The sequence below is a fragment of the Euphorbia lathyris genome, chromosome 2, assembly GCF_963576675.1.
Source record: "Euphorbia lathyris chromosome 2, ddEupLath1.1, whole genome shotgun sequence".
NCBI lineage: Eukaryota > Viridiplantae > Streptophyta > Magnoliopsida > Malpighiales > Euphorbiaceae > Euphorbia > Euphorbia lathyris.
The window spans coordinates 116,289,690-116,310,386 of NC_088911.1; the positions used below are offsets into that span (position 1 = coordinate 116,289,690).

At 35.7% G+C, this 20,697-nt stretch overlaps 2 protein-coding genes across 2 annotated transcripts; both read right to left on the reverse strand.

Annotated features, from left to right (window-relative positions):
• Nucleotides 1-14,680: 14,680 nt before the first annotated feature.
• Nucleotides 14,681-16,514, reverse strand: LOC136219605 (proteinase inhibitor). The gene is given in 4 exon segments (XM_066007070.1): nucleotides 14,681-14,860; nucleotides 14,862-14,973; nucleotides 15,080-15,161; nucleotides 16,376-16,514. Coding segments are annotated over 3 exon segments (207 nt in total). The 5' UTR covers nucleotides 15,099-15,161; nucleotides 16,376-16,514; the 3' UTR covers nucleotides 14,681-14,784.
• A 108-nt stretch (nucleotides 16,515-16,622) lies between these two features.
• Nucleotides 16,623-20,025, reverse strand: LOC136219604 (DNA repair protein XRCC4). The gene is made up of 5 exons (XM_066007069.1): nucleotides 19,680-20,025; nucleotides 19,401-19,543; nucleotides 18,097-18,225; nucleotides 17,846-17,968; nucleotides 16,623-16,960 (listed from the first exon to the last, which is right to left on the reverse strand). Exons 1-5 carry the CDS (start codon nucleotides 19,825-19,827, stop codon nucleotides 16,715-16,717), a joined length of 789 nt encoding a protein of 262 aa, XP_065863141.1. The 5' UTR covers nucleotides 19,828-20,025; the 3' UTR covers nucleotides 16,623-16,714.
• Nucleotides 20,026-20,697: the final 672 nt, after the last annotated feature.

The window sequence follows — 20,697 nt, forward strand, 5'->3', positions numbered from 1 at the left end:
ACAACAGTCTGGTTCCTGTCCCGATAAGTATGAGTGAAGCGGACATCCCATAACCTGTCCCGTAGTTCCTGACATTTGATTATAAGCCACGCAAGCGGATGGTAGACTCACACCTTGTTGTTTATAAAAAGCAAAGCCAAGCTAGAATCCATCTCCACTATCACCTTCCGAAACCCCTTTTCCCAAATGAGAGACAGACCAAAATAGAGACCCCATAGTTCAGCTAGGAAAGCGGTGCAAACACCAAGATTTATGCCAAAACCTCCTAACCATACTCTATTTGCATCCTTTAACCCCGAGTTATCTTTACTTGCTGCATCCTGTTAACTTTCATCCACTCATATTCAGGAGGTGATACAGACGAAGCTGCGACTAACAAGGGGATTCGGCGATCCAAGAGGAGCGTGAAACCATCTCGTTATCTGGGGCCTGATTACATTAAATATGAGTTACTAGTTAGGGTTAATTAGTTTTCATTGTTTGTTTAGGATTAATTATGTTTACTTATATGTTTAGGATTAGACTTTTATTATCTATTTAGGATTAGATTTCCAATTTCTTTACCTAGTTAGATTACAATTATTTTTGCCCTATTTAAACATTTGCTTTGTTAAACTTTAGACATCAAATTATCAATCTAATTTGCTATTATCTAAAAGTTGAGAAAAGTTGGTGTTTAGTTTCCTTCCACCCAAAAGGATTCATCCTGATACTCCCTAGGGCATATCAACTGGTGCTTTCATTATGTCTACTCCACGTACTGCCGAATCCGTATTTCATGAACTACGCCTCACCCTTGAACTATCCATCCAAAACACATTACAACAAAGCCTCAAAGATCTCAAAGCCGAAATTCGACATTCAGAGAAACCACTTGGCTCCTCCTCCTTCCAACATTCGCTCACATCTCGTATGAAACCTGAAGCCCCACGGTTCTCCGGTATCGATCCCACCATGTGGATTTTTAAGATTGATGAATAATTCGAATTCTACGAAACTCCCTCCAATAACTGCGTTAAAATCATCGCACTCCACATGGACGGAATCACCCTAGAATGGTTTCGGTGGATGAAAGCCAATTCCCTTTTCACCGGCTGGGCAGATTTATATGACAAAATACGACGCTGATTTGGCCCTTCTCAATTCGAAGACCCCCAAGACGCCTATTCAAACTCATGCAAACCGGCACCTTAGACGACTTTATAACACAATTCGAGAAATTAATGAACAAAGTTACTGGCATTATCGAAGTATAACTGCTTTCGTGTTTTATCCTCGGCTTGAAACCCACACTGAGCAGAGAAGTCCGCATGGCTAGACTTGCCAATTTACTTGAGGACATTGATCTCGCCAAAGAATACGTCGATCGCTTAGAGGAGCTCCATCAAGAACACCTCAGTACTAACCGAACCAACTGGAAGCCTCAGCTTAACAGTAAACCATGGGTCACCAACACTGATCCCCCTTAGTCCAATCTGGGCAACGACAAAGACATCAAGTCAGTCCATACGAACACTCTAAAGTCATCTTTACCCTTTCGAAAGCTGACATGGAAACAACAACAGGAACGTCGCTCCCAAGGACTTTGTTTTAACTGCGACGAACGTTTTTCACCAACCCATAAATGCAAAGGACGATTCCTAATGTTAATTGGTGACGACGATGATGAGGAACCCACCATCGACTCAAACGAAATTCCATACAACTTGGCCGAAGGCACCCAAGACCTGCTTCTTTCGGGGGATATTTCAAGCCTTCATTCATTGACAGGTCAGACAAATCCACGATCACTTAAAATCCGAGACAAGTACAATGGTATGGAGGTCTCTATCCTCATCGATAGCGGCTCTACCCACAATTTCATTCAACCTCGGATCGTCAATCAGCTACATCTTCAAGGAACATCCATCACACCTTTTTACGTCTATGTGGGGAATGGCGATAGACTGACATGCTCAAAATTATGCCCTCGTGTTCCCTTAAAAATCCAAAGAGTCGAATTTACGGTTGATCTGTACGTGCTACCAATCAAAGGGCCAGATATCGTTTTTGGTGTCCAATGGCTTCAACAATTAGGAGAGGTAACACACGACTATAGCCGTGTGTTGATGCGATTCACTTGGGAGGGAAAAACAGTTCAATTACAAGGGGAAGGTCCAGAGGAGCCACAACACATCAACTTTGCTCATCTTCAAGCATTTATGGGTTTTGATGAGGTGTCCCACATTTACGAGCTACAGCACCTAGACCCTGCCCGAGATACATCCGTTGATAAGGAAATTCTTACACTCTTACCAACCATCCCAACAATAATACACGGACTCCTGCGAGAATTCCAGGGATTATTCGCACCACCAGTCACACTTCCACCTAAACGCCGCAACGATCACCATATCCATCTTCTACCTAACACTAAACCGGTTAATGTCCGACCCTACCGTTACCCCCACTAAGTTTAAATTGTATTTTTACCTTATATTACATCATAAACTAAGAAATTAAGTAAATAAACAAAAACCCATATAGTATCACCATCATTTGCTATGTCAATATTAAATCAAATAAAAGTCAATAATTTTTATTATTTTATGTCAACAATTAAAATTATCTAATTGACGTGTCACGTGACTCGTTATTGAAATTTAACATTAATTGTTAGTTTAAATAAATGAAAATTAAATTCAACTGAATTTATCATGTCTTTTTATTTAGGGAACTGAATTTATCATGTCTTGAATATTAGTAATGCGAGACTTTGAATAGGTAATATATTTGACTAGACTAAACTAAACTAAACTGGTTAATTAAAAATCAAACTTAAACAAAAACGTTGCCGTGTCCAAGCACATGTGACATGACCAAATATGAAAACTGTGCTTGCTCCTCAAGCACCGGCATTCACAAATCCCCTTTCTAATTTATAAAAATTAATCCAAAATTCTAATTTTATCATTTTAATATACATGCCAATCAATATAGGGGACCATTCTTTTCAATTAAGTAATATAAAAATGCAACCAAATATATAATCTACTAGCGAATCTAATATTTTCTAGAATATGTAATTTCATGTTCTGCTTACCCTTCGACTTCTGGTATTCAGACTACTCAAAAAAGCTTGAAATTGTACAACTTATATTTATGAAAAGAAAACTCATCTTGCATTAATGCGACTTGGAATTGCATTGTCTGATAAATGTTTGACTTAAGATTTTACTGTTTTGTACATGAATGCTAAACCAGCTCTCCACGAATAATCATAGAGATAAATTTGTAACTTAGCTCGATTGTTAAGAGAGAAGATGTGGAATAAAGTTGAAGGTCTTTTTGTGTTATTGTTATTAAGAGGTAATGATTGAAAAAAAAGACAATATGAGCTATATATTTATCGATTTTCGATTTCATTTTATCCGATTGTATTCTCATTTATATATGATTACTATTAAATTCAGATATAAATATACGTTATTTTTATGGATAATTTTTAAAAATTTAGATCTCAATAATGATTACATTTTAATTTCAATAAGTTATATATTTTATAAAACAAATGGATGTAGAGGAAAATTTTACTATAATTTCGGTTCAATGGAACTTACCAATAAAAAGATAATATTTTACAACTTTATTTTTGTCATATATTAATATGAATTGAGATAGCTTAAACTGTTAGTTCAATTGTTTCCATAACATGATATTAGAGCTTCTTAGATTAAGTGATTAATGGTTCGAAACCTAGCAATCCCATTTATGGTAAGACGTGTTTGTGTTGTATACGTTTTATAAATCCAATGGACATTTGCGTGTGAGGTTGTATTAGATATTAATATGAATTGAGGCTTTAACTGTTAGTTTAATCTTTTAGTTTAATTAGTTTCTTGACAATTATTTAAAGGGTTATTTACATGAAAATCATATCTGATTATGAAATTACAATTAAATCATATTACAAAACTTAATTCTTAATATGTTATTATTTTCTATATATCACACATAAAATATGATTTTATATCCTAATTTATAAATTTTGGATCTCAATCATAAATCCTAAACCCTAAAAAATATATCTTAGGTCCCTAATTTATAAAACATAGTTTTTAAAATATATGAAAAACAATGATTTTTTTAGTTTGACATTAGTTAAATTAGTACTTGACATAGTTGTAAATAATTTTTCAAATCTGTATTTCTGTTTAAATTTCCCTTCTTTGGGTTACGTACAAATTTGGGCATTTTTGAAAGGTTATTTACATATTAAGCCTAATTCTCTCACTTCTTATAAATCTAGACACTTTCACTTCATTTGGATAAAAAATACCCTCATCTTTCTCATTCTCATTTCCCCCCCTCAGACACATCAAAGCAACAACTCCTTTCCTTCTTCCTCTCATTTTATTATTTTCATTTTTTACAACAATTTAGACAACAATCAAGTGAACAATACAACCCAAGAGCTAAAACTTTGTTCATCCAACAATCCAATCCAAATTCATAGAAGTCTTGTGTTGGGTTTTACCTACATTTCAATCTCAATTTCAATACAATATCAGATGTAGATGTGTAATATGATATATATATAAGATGCATATATCAAATTCAAATGAAAATAGTTTAGTGTTATGTATTTCGAAATCATACAACCCATTGAAACTCTGCATTTTGTTGAAAATCTCGTAATACAACACTTTTATGCAATTTCCGACATTCGTCGCATCTGTCACATTTTCAAAAAACGCGACAGATAACAGAAACTATACTTTATCGCATCTGTCGCACTTTCAAAAAACGCGACAGAGAACAGCAACTATACTCTATCGCGTTTATCACATCATATGAACTCTGTCGCATTTGTTGAAAACGCGACTGAGTATAACTTCTGCTATCTGTCTCGTTTTTTGAAAGTGCGGCAAATGCGACAAAGTAAAGTTTCTGTTATTTGTTACGTTTTTTAAAAATGCGACAGATGTCGGAAATTGCAGAAAAGTGTTGTATTGCGAGATTTTCAACAAAATGCAGAGTTTCAGTGGATTCTATGGTTTCAAAAGGTATAAAATTAAACTATTTTCATTTTCATTTGATATATATATACATCTTATATACATCATATGATATTGTATTAAAATTGAGTTTAAAATGTAGATAAAACACAACACAAGACTTCCATGAATTTGGATTGGATTGTTGGATGAATTAAACTTTAGCTCTTGGATTGTATTGTTCACTTGATTGGAAAGAAGTTGCTGCTTTGATGTGTCTGAGGGGGAAAAGGAGAATGAGAGAGATGAAAGTATTTTTGTCTCAATAAAGTGAAAATGTCTAGATCTGTAAGTAGTGAGAGAACTAGATCTATAATTAACCCATTCTTTAAACCAATATTTCCTAATGAGGCCGTGTAGGTATCTCATTTTTCAAAATCAACCACATGAAAAGGTGTTTGTAGATGTTTTAGCTTTTATCATTCCAGCAGCAAAACATTGATGTATTTGGTTTGTGAAATGATGAGACCCTCTCTAATTTCAGTGCCAATAAAGAATTTTACCTCACCAATCTCCTTAATGGTAAAACACTCATCTAACTTCTACTTAACTTGTTGAATTAACTCAACTCAAATATCAGTGAGCAAGATTGTAAAAAACGCGAGACACTAGTTGGGAGGACACATTCGACAAGATTGTGGCATGCGACAAGGATTTAACACATTCCAAAAATCAAAATCGATGTTAACTAGAACTGCATGATTAAACAGTATAAAGAATTGATACATTTAATATTTTTATCCAACAGGAACAATAAATAAACAAAGGGGTCGAGCACTTATGCTTTGAGGCTCAATTAATTAAAATCATATTATCAGAAAGAATCAAATAACTATTGAATGCCATACTAAGACGAAGCCGGAAAAGCTGGGAATGGCGGCAGAGGCGGTGCTTGGCCAGCAAAGTTCATGGTGTTCAAAGCAGGACATTTGCCGGTACCACCACCAACATTAGTACAGGGAGAAGGTGAGGAGGGTGGAACTGGACCTTTGGGGAGCATATTTAACAAATGTTTCTCTCCTTTACAAGCTCTTATGCCTGCTCCTAGTTGTAACAGTGTGCTCATAATCAAAATAATTGTAACCAATTTCATCCAAATGTTGAAACCCATTTGATCAATATGTTGCAGGTTTATTTGTGTATATATGGGAATGGAAATGAAATTAGAGGAAGATGGTTTCATATAAATATACAAATTTTAAAATACGTGCATACAGATAATACTATAGGTATTATTATTAATTTTAATTGGGTTTATTTTGTTTTCAACATAATACAAACATAATACAAATACATAGACTATGATTTTTGGTTTGACTAGACTACACCGCAATGCACATTTTTCATGTTCCACAAGTTACAGTTTGACATAGTCTGTCTGCTAAAGGCTTGAGTTAAGTTTTTGCTAAATTCTGATTAATTAAATTAAACATGCCTTAATTAAGAAGAAGATGAATGATCAATATCGATCCATTCTTTACCATATTAGGTAATACTAAAGACCATTATTATAACCCTTTTCACACCACAATCAATAAAATAATTCACATGCTGAGGTAATCGTGCAATCGATTGGAGGACCAACTTTAAAGAATTTATGTCTTTTGGGTGAGAAATTATACTATGTGCCTGGCATACCACATCAAATTCTGATGTGGTATGCCATGGCCAATAAAAACATGATACCTGTTAAAATATAATTTTTTTTTTTTTATGAAAGTTAAAAACATAATAATTAAGATATATATTCTATTTATTCCCTTCCAAAAACTGCTCTTCTTCTTCCTCCTGCGGATCATCATGAATCCATTCTTCCTTCCATATTTTCCTTATATCTGTTATTGAATTTTTGTGATAAAAAAAGAAATTAATTTTATCAACAAATTAAAGAAATTATAAGAATTTATCTAATCCTGTGTTCTAATTTCCAAGTTTTAAATCTGAGAATAATCATCTTCAACATTAACAATATAAAACATCTTCCCCTTCAGTTTTATTGCTCCGGCCACCACTATCTCTGTTCATTATCCTTCGTCGGTGACCCTACTCTGTTCATTCACCTCCACCGCCATCTCCGGGCACAACGATTTCAACAATGAATTCTTCAACATTAACAAAATCAAAGATCTGTCCCTTCTTTTTTTACTCCGCCAGCCACCATGCCTCTGTTCGTTATCATCCGTCCCACAATCTCCGGCCACATCGATTTCAAAAACTAATTTTTTTTTTTGGATTCTCGAAATGCTCATGTTCTTAAATTCTAGCTAGCTAGAAATTCTGTTCAATTTTTTCTTGTATCATCAGAACGTAAGAGAAAAAGAAAGGAATAATGACGACAGAGGGTGGTAGATGGCGGAGGAGATGAACACAATTGAGTTGGTGAGGTTGCCGGCACTAGAAAAGAGAGTTTGAGTTTTAATAGACTTGAAAAATAAAAGCATTTAATAATATAATTACTAATTATATTTTTCTATTAACAGGTATTATGTTTTTATTGGCCATGGCATACCACATCCGAATTTGATGTGGTATGCCAGGCACATAGTATAATTTCTCCTTTTGGGTTATTATGAGTATGGATTGCTCTTACGGACATCAAACATATTCTACGAGACAACCGCTATAGCGTTTTTTTTAATAGAAGTGTTCGTGTTTAATTTGTGCATTTCGTCTATTATTTGAACTTTAAACCTTCTCACTCTGCCAAAAAAAAAAAAAAATTTTGATGTAGCATATGCATACCATAGATTTTTTTAAGGGAAAACCAATCAATGAAAATTTGTTGATTCAGTGTTAAATAAGGCTTTAATTGTGAGATTAATAACCTTGAGGTGTTGATTAACATTGTAAAGAATTTAAGTTGATAGATAAAACTCAAGAATAACTTTTTATTATTATCTCTAATAAACTCACACATGTGAGTGCCTTTTAGGCTTGAAGCATGTACAACATAAATACATTTTGTTGGTTTGTTGGATTCGAACCCATAATCATTTGCTTTATGATAGTATGTCAAGAAATCATATAACTTAAAAGCTTAAGTTGATAAGGTCCATTGATTGGCAATCTCAAAGGAAAGAATGTGAGCTTTCAGAAATTGATTCAACGAGGTTATTATTATATTATCCTTAACAAACGGGTTGTTTACCTCGATTGAAATGCAAAATGTACTTGTTAAAGAATAAAGGGCAACTTGAGAATAGTATTCACAATATGTGAGCATATATACAATAAAAGAAAAACCCTAATACAAAGCTTCCTATACAAGTAGCTACATAATACTCCATCTGTTTCATATTACATGCCGTTTTAGAGAGTAGTATAGAAATTAAGGATATTAGAGAAAAGACATTATTGCCCCTTATTTATTTATTCCACTATTTATTTATACTATAATAAGTTAATTATTCTAATTAATTTTCATAAACTCACTTTTTATAGCAGAAAAAAATATAACTTAACGTGTAATGATCATATAAAATGACATGTATAATGAAACAAAAAAGAATTTCTAAAAAACCATGTAATATGAAACAGAGGTAGTAATATATAATATTTCTATCAACCTCTCACAAGTTGAACAAGGAGTAGAGCAACTGCCGAACTTGAAACATAGAGTCTGAAAGTGATTTTTAGATAATGGTTTAATCATGATGTCAGCAACTTGTACTAAAGTAGGAATGTACTGAACACGAAGAAGCTTTTTGGACACACAGTCACGTATAAAAGAGAAATATTATTCATGGGTGGAGCCGACAGCGAGGAGAGTCCTGAGCTGGATCCGTCCTGCATACCATATGTCTTAACAATTTTGAAGAGCGCAACTATCTACATCATGATAGCAGTTATATTCCTTTATAGAAAATGATAGAGGATGAATCTTTTTTTTAATCGTATCATGTGCTTTAAAAAAATTTAAAAATGTAATTGTTCATATTTTTTTTTTTGCGATAACTCTTTAGGAATCAATCATAAAGACATTTTGTTTTGAAGGATCTTACTCTTTTTTTTTTTTATCAAAATGTAAAAATGAATTACATATTCTCAAACAACTCTAAACCTACGACTTAAAATTTTATTCTCAATAAAATTGAAAAGATTCAAATGTTAAAATTCTTTGTGAATTATTAAAAGATTACAACGATTTGATAGTATGAACCTTAATGATCATATAGTATTTAATAAACTTATTAAAAATCTAAAATGTACATTCAAAATATTTTAAGATCTAAATTTAATAAATCTGAAAAATTCATTTAGTTATTAAAATTTATATAAAATGTTATGCATAGTTATAATATATATATATTGATATATGTGTTGAATGTCATGATGATAATTAATGAAATAAGACCTAAAATTGACAACATTTTAAATTGACTGCTTCTAAATGTCATTTTTGAATTTTTATCCCCATATTTCTTATATACTAAGTATAATATTTTTGTTCATATATTAAATCGAATATTTTAAGGTTGAATTGAGACTTAAAATTGGTCATACGGATGAGGTATCATGGAAAAAGAGAAAGAGAACCGGAGTTGACTTTTGATTTATTACGAGAGAATAATCAGGCTCTGCTTTAGACTTTGATTTCAATCCCAGCAGATGCACACTAAAATTCAGCCCCAGTCGTCCTATCCGTTTTGCAGCCACCACGTGTCCACACGTAATAAAAGAAAAACAATTAGACATATCAATTTAGACTCCACCCTATAAATCAATCTACAGTATCACAAATTAATTAGGTTTATTAGTCATTATTTTTTCGGTTTTTAAAAGTTATAGGGTTAAGGTACTACCCTAACGTTTTGGATCAGGAACAATTTTACTTTTAACGTCTAAAATTATGCAATTTTATCCCTAACGTTTATAGCCAAGAGCAATTTTACATATAAGTTGATAATTTGGATCAATTTCAGACACTATTATAAAACACATATATTTTTGTTCCTTATTTTGCAACAATTCATTTTTAAAAAATGATTTCATATTTTTTTGTAATTTAATAATAGAATTTAAAATTAATATTTATAAATTCGGTGATTTTTTTTTGTCTAATTCGTACAAAACATAATATATTTTTTTCACATCCCAACATATGTTTGTGATTTGTTACTGATAAAATGACGCACATTTAAAATGTAGATGACAAGATTCATGATCGATAAGACAATTTGATACATTATTTCTCAAATTGATCCAATTTATCAACATTAGTGGTAAAATTGCTCTTGGCTTCCAACATTATGGGGTAAAATTGCACCATTTTAGACGTTAGGGATAGAATTGCTCCTAACCTAAAATGTTAGGAGTATATTTGCACCTTAATCCAAAGTTATATAACTGTTACCATATACCGCCCCCTTTTTACAGCCCCGCCCCCCTACATACCCATTATGCCCTTTTTATTATTTTTAAAAAAAATTTGAAATCACCCTCCTCTCTCTCTCTCTCTCCCGAACAAAGCACATAACCAAAAATTATGGATCCGAGAACGTCGGAACACGAAAACTCCGAAGACGATGTAATAATCTAATGTATTTTTAAATTTTTTAAATTTAATGTACTTTAATTTCTGTTTTTTTTTTAAATTTTGTCAGGGGCGGGTCACGGACCCGCCCCGTTTCAGACGAGGGCGGGTCCAGGACCCGCCCTGTTACATGTGAAGACGGGTCCAGTGACCCGTCTATACTACAACAAGGCGGGTCCTTGACCCGCCCCTGTCTAAAGGGAGGCGGGTTCTGGACCCGCCTCCCTTTACATGTTGGCGGGTCCTGGACCCGCCTGCCTATGTGCAGGAGGTCCGAGGACCCATTTTGCGACTAATCTAAATGTAATCCTTTTTTGCATGTATTTTCAGGAGGCAGCTCGAGTTTGGGTTGGAGACGGAATCGATTATAGTCCTTATTTCATAATGAGCACGGTATTTCAAACAAGTATGGAAGCAATGCAATGGGCGAAAAATGTTGCAATAAAAAATGGTTTCGAGCTCGTTATTTCTTCGCATAAACACGGAGGTAAACAAACTCTTATGAGATGTTCACGTGGCGAACGGTATAGAGGATTGCCTATTCCTTTAGAAGATGGTTTAAGTAGGAAAACAAAAACTAAAGCGTGCGACTGTCCATTTCGGCTAAAAGTCAGGCAGTTGCAAGATTATTCGGGTTGGCAGATCGTTGCTAATACTGGGGAGCAGAGTACGCATAATCATGAAATGATGGTTTATGCGGAGGGACACCGACAGATAAGCGGGCTTAGTCCCGCACCGAAGCTAATTGTGCGTGACAAGAGTTCGTATCAAGCAAAGCCGTGTGCTATTATGACGACACTTCGTAAGAAACATCCAGAAGATAACCCAACAATTAAGCATGTATAAAATTATAGAGACCGGTTGAGGAAGGATGGGTTTGAGGGTAGAGATATGGTTAGTCAGTTTTTCCATCTTGCCGTCACGAACAAGTATTATCATGCTTCGCTTGCTGATTCAGAAACTAATGTATTAACACATGTATTTATGGCACATCCAGCTTCTGTTGAATTACTACGGATGTACCACTGGTATATTGGCATGGATTCAACCTACAAGACCAACAAGTATAGAATGCCATTTTTTGAAATTGTTGGGATGACTCCATGCAACAACAATTTCAAGATCGCTTATGCGATTATGCAGGATGAGACCGAAGCAAGCCATCGTTGGGTTATGGAGTGTTTGAGGAATTTGATTGGGTTTGACATGAACCCGACAGTTATTTTGACTGATAGAGAGTTGGGATTGATGAGGCCTATTCGAGAGGTTTTTCCAGATTCTGCACACATGTTATAAACAAGGTGGAACCGAACATCAAAAACATCCACCCGATAGCCTCAAACTCAGACATCTGACCTAAAGAGCATAAAGAGACAACTGAATTGCAGAATACCCCGCCACCTTTCCAATGGGAAGCCAACAGCACATCTCTAGTGACCCCAAACAACTCCATCACTACCGACTGAAGCTGTTCCCCACCAATGCTATCAGACACCAGTCACCCCTCCACTGGGATGCGTAGAATCTTCCAGACGTCATGTAGCATAATCGTCATCTCCCCAAATGGCATGTGAAATGATGACGTATCTAGCTGCCACCGCTCCACAAAAGCACATACAAGGGGCATATCAATGTGTGTGTACATGGTAGATGGGAGGTGTGCTAGTTGTGATCCCCGTATAAGCGCCATGACCTCTGGACGAGCGCTCTTATACCACTCATTCAATCTCCGGCAGAATGTCCCTTTAGTGTGGCCCCTGAGCTCCGGCCTCAGCTGTCCGATCCATATGGTAGAAGCGACATGTCCCAAGAAGCTGGGAATCACAGTACCATCAATTGGTCCACTGGGGACCGGATCCGTCACAATCCAGTCATCGTCTACAACATTCCTCGAGCGCTTACTACTCCCTACAATAGTATTAGACTTATAGCATTTAAATAATTTTTCTATAGTAAAGTAAATTAATAAAAAAAAATTATGAGAAAAATGTAAATTATTTACCAGATGACTCGGCACGACCACCCTTCCCCTTCGCCGCTCGACGAACTGGGCTAGGGTCGCTCTCGGGAAAATCCTCACCATCATCCATGGTAACATAGTCATCATCGTCACTCATGGGCCGCTGCACTGTCACGTGCGCCCTTTGAGCATCCGCCATGAGCCTCTCTGCTCCTCGTTCCCTCCGTCGAGAGGCTGTGACGCCACGTAAGGAAGGATGGCGATGTCCGGAACCCTCTCCATTGTCACGCTGGAAAATAAACATTCAATAGCAAGCTAATTTTATAAATATAATCCGCTAAATATTTCTAAAAACAACACGCTAAAGTTCTACGAAAAATTACGCTAAATATTTCTACAAACAACATGCTAAAATTCAAAAAACAATATGCTAACTATTAATTTTTTTTTTAAGTTTTTAGTTGTCTGTCCCGAAAATCGGGACAGAACACCAAGTTTCATAGCGGGGCGGGTCCAGGACCCGCCGTCATTCAGACCATGGCGGGTCCAGGACCCGCCGACCATTAGAGCATAGCGGGTCCAGATACCCGCCAGTATTAGTAGGACGGCGGGTACTGGACCCGCCATGCTTTTACCCATGGCGGGTCCTGGACCCGCCATGCTCTTACTCATGGCGTGTCCTGGACCCGCCATGAGTAAATTCATCCAAATAATCTGTCCCGATTTTCGGGACAGAAAACTAAAAAAATAATAATTTAAAAACACATTTAAGTTAATTCACATACCGGAATGAGCCCTACTGCTTTTCCTTTACCTCCACGTCCAGCCATAATTAGTTCGGGTTCTTTTTCGGGTTTGAATGTGTTTGGGTGTTAGAATGTGAATTTGAACTTAATTTTTCAAATATAAAGGGGAAGGGTAAAAATGTAATTTGAGGGCGGTATGTGGAAAATAAGGGGCGGTATGAAGCAAATCACCTAATTAATCTTTTAAAAAAAAAATTATATAACTAAAACATATCAGACAAGTTTTGAACCGAACTATATATTTAGGGTTTGCTTAGTTTAACGGTTAGATGTTGCAGTTTTTTTACCTATTAGTTAATTATTGATGAACGTTTTAGGGTTTAGGGATTAATCACATGGTGGGAGAAAAGGCTTGAAATTATTTGATGATAAATATTATGTACGAACCCAGAGTTTTATGCAAACTAGAGTGTGAAGGGTTCACAACATAATCATATAATGCGTCAATTGCTATTATCGAGGAATTTAATTGCACTATTTTATAACGTTGGAACTGAAATTATATTGTTTTATACGTAGAGTGTAAATTAGCTCTTTTTTCAAAAACTTTGAAACTATTTTAGTATTTTATCTCTAAAAAATTTAAGGGCAAAGTACGAAAAAATCTTTATGGTTTACCTAATTTGCAAACATAGAGATATGTGCTATATTTTTTTTTTTACAAAATTACATTGTTAGATTTTGATAACAATCAAAAGCATTTTAATTTTAAATTAATTTACATATTGACAAAACATATATCCTAAAATTGAACTGAAGTGGTGTAAAATGAACTTAAATATCAATTTAGTTCATAAAAGTGTCAAATTAGTAAAAAACATAGAACTTTCACCCTATGATTTTATGGTTTCGATTGAAGGGAGTTGTGTTTGTCGATATGTAAAAATAATATTTTTTAAGATAAAAATCAATAATCATGAGCTTATGTGATCAAATAATTAATCAATGGCTTTATGAAAAAAATCAGTGAGAGTTAAATGGGCTCAAGATATGTCTTGCCAAAACCTAACCAAAATCCAAATTAAATTTAACAAGGCAAACAATATATATAATAATGTCAAACTTGATATTAGACCTGGTAATTGTCGTGTTTCGTGTTAAAATCGTGTTATCTCATATTTATGTTCCATATGGTTTTATATGTTATAAATGTTAGAAAAACAACTTTCGTGTCAATCGTGTCGTGTCAGTCGGGTTGGCTCTGTTTTCGTGTTTATGTTATAAATGTTAGAAAAACAACTTTCGTGTCAATCGTGTCGTGTCAGTCGGGTTGGCTGTTTTCGTGTTTTTGTGTCGTAAATTGCCACTTCTACTTGATATTGAGTCCATGAGTTGAAGAAAAGCTCATTAGATATATGACTTAATAACATTATTTAATATGAAGTAGATTTCACATTGATATAAAATAAAGTAGTACAATTTGGTAGATATTCATATGCTAACCAACCATTAACCAATATGAGGCACCTGAGTCACAGTGTGTTGGTCATCAATGAAAACCCGAACCCTATCGCACCGGAAGTCACACCAGTGACCCTTCTTTGACGGTGTGGGCATTCACCTTTGGGTTTTCCTTCATGATAATAACAGTTGCTGCTTCACCATTCAAGTCAACTAGCTCCGGCCATGAACTCTTTCCTAACAGTTTCCATGAATAAATTGTACTCCACAAAATGTCAATTATATGTATACATATTATAAAAAACTCATCATATTGGTTGAAGTTGTAAAATAGAGGACTTACCTTCACAAGAAGTAGACATATTTGTATTTCCCTCTCTAGTTGAGTGATGAGGCTTAGGAATTAGGGGTATATATAGGAGTAACTGTGGAAGAGAGAGAGTCATATTAGGACAAAGAATCTTCTCTAATATGAGACAGTCCATAGTAGAAGATGATAATTTTTGGCTTTGGGGCCTATTAATTAGCTCAGCAATTGCATTTGATATTATTTTAGATAGCTTCCATGGAAAAGAAGACAACCTATTATAATATACATACACACAGAGGTTCTGTTTGCCATATATGTACACGGAAGAAAAAAACGAAGACCAGATCAAACTATAATCCAAACAGATACTATATATGTATTCATGGCATTATACTAGAGCTTTCTTTTTTCTTTTCAATAATCTCTAATAAGCTATAGATCTAGTCTACCTTGGGGCAAATATCGAGTTCAAGCAGGAAAACTGAGGTTCAGTTTACTAAACTGGCTCAAGTTATATATACTCTAACAAGGAATACAAAGAAGCTATAAAGTAAATCATCTGCTCTTTATGGATTTAGTAACTTCATAAGGCTTAAAATATTATTTGATCCGTGATCTATCTAAAATGTTTGTGTTTTCCCTCTCACCTATTATTTTGTGACATTGAGTCCTGATTTATAGCAATCAATCACATTTGGTCTAATTTAGACGGAAGTTAGCACATATGTAAGGAGACTCATTAAATTGCGCACGAAATGGTTGCTATAATTGGGTGGAGAAGAACTGATGATCTCCAAAGTTGTAGAATTGGAGAAATAAGTGGTTTTTGGGTGTGAAAGATCATATGAAATCTGAGACAACTAGACAGACTGGCGAATATTATAGCATTTATGTTGCAATTAGCAATCATCAAATGCAAACATTTTATGGGTCTCCTTATATATGTGCTAATGGGTCAGTGGGCAAACACAAATATTTTTTATAGGTCGGGAGGTTAATGTCACAAAATTAATAGATCAGGGGACATCCGCAAATATTTTTTATACTTCAAGGGTTAAATTGTAGAGGGCGAGCCTTGGCGCAACGGTAAAACGTTGTTGTCGTGTGACCAAGAGGTCACGGGTTCAAGTCTTAGAAGCAGCCTCTTGCCAAATAAATTGGCAGGGGAAGGCTTGCCCCCAGTACACCCTTGTGGTGGGACCCCTCCCAAGACCCTCGCTCAGCGGGGACGCGTAGTACAACCGGGCTGCCCTTTTTAAGGGTTAAATTGTGCTTTAGGCCACCTCAGAAATATGAAGTGGTGCTGCAAATAAGAGATAAGAAACTTACTAATGTTATTTGTCACCTTTCGACCAGTTCCTAGCTTCCTGCTGCCTTCACAAGGGAGATCCAATAATGCCTCATGACTTTGTGCATTTTCAGTTGGAGCTATTGCTCTGTTGGTATTGATTAAGTAGTATCATCTAATTTTTCTCTGGGATTTTAGATCTGCTGTAACTCCTGCATATATATGTTCTGGTTCCAATCTATGTCATGTATCATCAATGTAAAAAAACTTCAAAGCAAGTGTAAACACTAAAATTTAAACTTCAGTTTCTTCCATTCTTTATAGTAATGCATTTTCAACAGTTTCTAAGACAATACAACCTACAATTTCCCAATGGAACACTACTTTTTTGATGTCTTCTTTCTACCGCGACCCCTACTTGACGGTACACCCTTTGAAGTGCCTGTAAGTTTTGCTGGATATTCTTCCTCACTCTTCTCTTCACCACTAACTTCATCGAAGCTCTCGGTTTTGTCTGTGGACTCTTCTTCCTCTTCTTGTGGAAATTTTCCCAAGTTTTCCTTTTTAGAGAGCTGGTCTCGAAGTTCTCTAAGTTTTCGTTTCTTTGAATTCAAGACCCCAACAAACTAGAAGCAGAAAATGGCTAGGTTAGTCCTAAAAAATGTGAGAAGATGCAACATGACTCCATTAGCTACAGTATACAGATTGAACAACATATCAGATATTACTTGTAAGTCCTGTTACAATACATTTAAAAACAATCAGGACAGGACTGAAAACAACATAAAAAAAAAAAGGGCGGTCCGGTGCACTACGCGTCCCCGCTGAGCGAGGGTCCGGGGAGGGGTCCCACCACAAGGGTGTACTGGGGGCAAGCCTTCCCCTACCAATTTATTTGGCAAGAGGCCGCTCCTAAGACTCGAACCCGTGACCTCTTGGTCACACGACAACAACGTTTACCGTTGCGCCAAGGCTCGCCCTCGACTGAAAACAACATAAAGCAGAAAAATTAACAATATCAGCCCTCTGAAATTTAGCTTCTCCATATGCAAGGCTCCTCACTTCCGATCCTTCATACCATTAGAAGAAGAAAAGAAAAAATCCAAAATACGATTCCTTGCCTTAATTTGCTTAGTAAAACTAAACTAGTATCTCTTTTTGGAAGAAACAAGCAATAGTCATTGCCTTAATCGTCTGTAATTTGACAGGTAGATGCAAACTCAAACAAATAATGAGGCAATGGAAATGTGAATTTCAACATGACATCCTCAAGTCAAAGTGTTTCTCCTCCTAAAGTGAATTAATCAAGCGCGGAATCAGAAATAAATCTGGGAGTTTCTCAAACTCATTTAAGAAAAAATGTTTTACCACCAAAAGATGTTTCCTTTTATCAAACAAAATTGCTAATGTAGACTCAACAACACCAAATAATCTTACCCAAGAATGAACAACTTGAAAAGCAGCAGACTATTGATATAAAGGGCAAACATCTCAACTCTCAAGGAACACACCTTAGCATATACAGCAGATTCAAATTCAGCCTTCTCAGTGCTAAATCTCTCACTTTGTGCCAAACACTTCTCAGCTTCTTCCTTCAGCTGCTCGGATGATCGAGTCTTTCTGACAACCTCTTCCTGCACAGGCATGTTATAACTGGAGCAACAGGTAGATCTGATTGGCCTTTAAACTACATAACTAAGGAATATAGTTCAACATGTACCTACAGAACAGACAACAACGGAAACTTAAAGCATAAGCTCACCCTAAGCTTTACATTCGCGTCCATCAGGAAGTCCAAGATTTCTGCAGTTGTCTTTCTATCATCAGGTGATGGCTGGCATTTCCAACGCCATTCTAGCTTAGTTCCTTCTTTTTCAAATGTCCATGACAACTGCTAGGGCAAGTATACAGTTTTGAGAAAGTACTAACTATTTTCTAACTTGCTACACATAGAATGTCTGTTGATTCATAAATTGTAACTAAATTCTTGACCTCTGTAAGTGACAGTGTAGTTCAATTCGTTAGACTAGAGTAGAAGTACAATAGAAGTTGTATTTTTTTATATATATAAGAAAGCCAAACTTGTAAGTTTTGAAATAACATGGGTAAAATCATCCAAGGCCCCTGAATCATATGCTACTAACATTATGGGTCTTAAATTTTATCTTTGATATAAAAAAGTCATTAAACTTAAGTTATTGTAATGTCAAAATCCGTACAAAATCCAAATCAAAAAATTCTTCAAAAAAAATTAACCAAGCGATGACGTGGAAATAAGTATTTTACCATAATTTTTTTGTGATGGGGATAAAAAAAAAGGCTTAATACATCCTTTGCCCCCTGAAGTTGTCCAAAATGGTTGATTGGCCCCCTGAACTTTCAAAGTGTATCGATAGCCCCCTGAACTTGCATAAAATGTTCAGTTAGCCCCTGAACTTGCGTAAAATGTAATGAATTAATCATTCGGTTATAAAAAAGTAAGTCAAATGCAGAATATATGTTACACGTGTCTTAGAATGTTATTACATACTTCACAAAATAGATTAAAACATGTTAAAAAAGAATTTCTTACTTATTCAACTATAAAACATTTTCTTCTCTAATATTATAATCGCATACCCCGACCTTGATCGTTTTACTTTTTTAAGATGTGTGCAACATATCTTCCGTATTTAACTTACTTTTTTACAACCGAGTGATTAATTGATTACATTTTATGAAAGTTCAGGGGGCTAACTGGACATTTTATGCAAGTTCAGGGGGCTATCGAGACATTTTGAAAGTTCAGGGAGCCAATCAACCATTTTGGACAAGTTCAGAGGGCAAATAATGTATTAGGCCAAAAAAAAATCAATAATATAGTCATCAAGATAATAATTTCGGGGATTTTCTCTTATTTGTATATAATATAATATGACAATACTTTTAAAGTTCAACCATTTTTATGTCACAAAATAAAATTTAGTGGTGATAATACAGTAAGGCTGCAGTTGAAGGGTCATAGATGTATTTTAGTCAAATAAGACTAGGGTATTTGCCCACAAAATAAAGAAGAAAATAACTAACTCGTTTCTGGCCATCGCCGGCGTCGGCGAAGCGATATACAGAACCAGGCTGTTGAAATCCCAAGTATTCCTCGGCTAAATTGATGTATTCGGACACCGGCTGATCCCACTGTGAAGCTCTCTCTCTGACCTCCTCTTCCGTCGCTGTCAATTTTCAATGTAAAAATACATAAAACAAAAACAAAAATCGTCCTTAACAAATAGCTCTATAAGATTAAAAATAGTGGAATACAGAATCAAACAAGGGGAGAGGGAGAGAAATATCGAGATATTTCCATACCATTACAGAGCCAAGTGTTGAGGCCATCAGTGACTGAGAGATGGAAGTGGGAATCGAACCATGTGCCTTTGACGAAAATCGGTTCAGCTCCGGCGGTGCTGATTTCTAGCTTTAGGCAGGTATCCCTAGCCGCTCCCCCTGGTTCCATTTCTGGTTCTTCAATTTCTTCTTTCGAAAGCTGCAATCTCCGAAGAGCATAGAAGTGAAGGTTGTTTTACCTGGTTCTTCCCGCCCTCTATGCGTTACTCCCCAATTCATACAGGTTAAAAAGTTTTTTCTTTTTCGCTGGACAGAATTTTGGGATGAAGTACCAATATGGACTCAATCTTGTTGCGGAAGTATCAATTTAGGGTACTATTTTAGCTATAGGTAATCAAACTTGGAGTTAGATTATTACTACGTTTTTTTTTTTTAAATCAAAATGCATTAATGAGCCACAATCGGGTAAGGAGTCAACAAACTAGGGGAAATAATACCCGGAATAACATCATAAATAAAAGGATAGCATGTAAACAGCTAAACCGTTAGCTAATCTCCTCAAAAAATGGACCGAGAAGCTGTTGTTAAGGTTAAGAAGAGAATTGCAATGTTGTATAATGTCACCGAACTCACTATCATCGACAAGAGGGGAGTTGATAGCTTGCAAGACCGTTAGTGAATCCGATTCCAGAACCACCTGATCGTAGCCTTCATCAATAATCCATCGAATAGCATCCAGCAGCGCAGAAGCTTCCCCTTCATGAACAAGCTGCCGACCGTCCCCAAGGCTGACCCGAGCGGAAAGAAATAAGCCCGTATTAGAGCGAAGAACAACAGCCGTCCCCGTCTGTCCAGTATCAGCAAAAAACGCAGCATCAGTATTATAGCAGACCGAGCCAAGAGGGGGGCGGTGCCATTTCGGACAACCAGCATCAGTGGGAATGTTGGGACGGACATCACGCTTGAGGTTGCGGGCTGCAAGCCAATTATACAGACAATCCATTCCACGAATAACCACCTGACGGGCGCTTGTAATCTC

Coding starts and splice junctions, on each gene's coding strand:
- LOC136219604 (XM_066007069.1), bottom strand. CDS start 19,827: ATGGAACCAGGGGGAGCGGCTAGGGATACCTGCCTAAAGCTAGAAATC. Junction 19,544..19,679: donor CAACACTTGGCTCTGTAATG/GTATGGAAATAT, acceptor GAAAATTGACAG/CGACGGAAGAGGAGGTCAGA. Junction 16,961..17,845: donor AATCTGCTGTATATGCTAAG/GTGTGTTCCTTG, acceptor TTCTGCTTCTAG/TTTGTTGGGGTCTTGAATTC.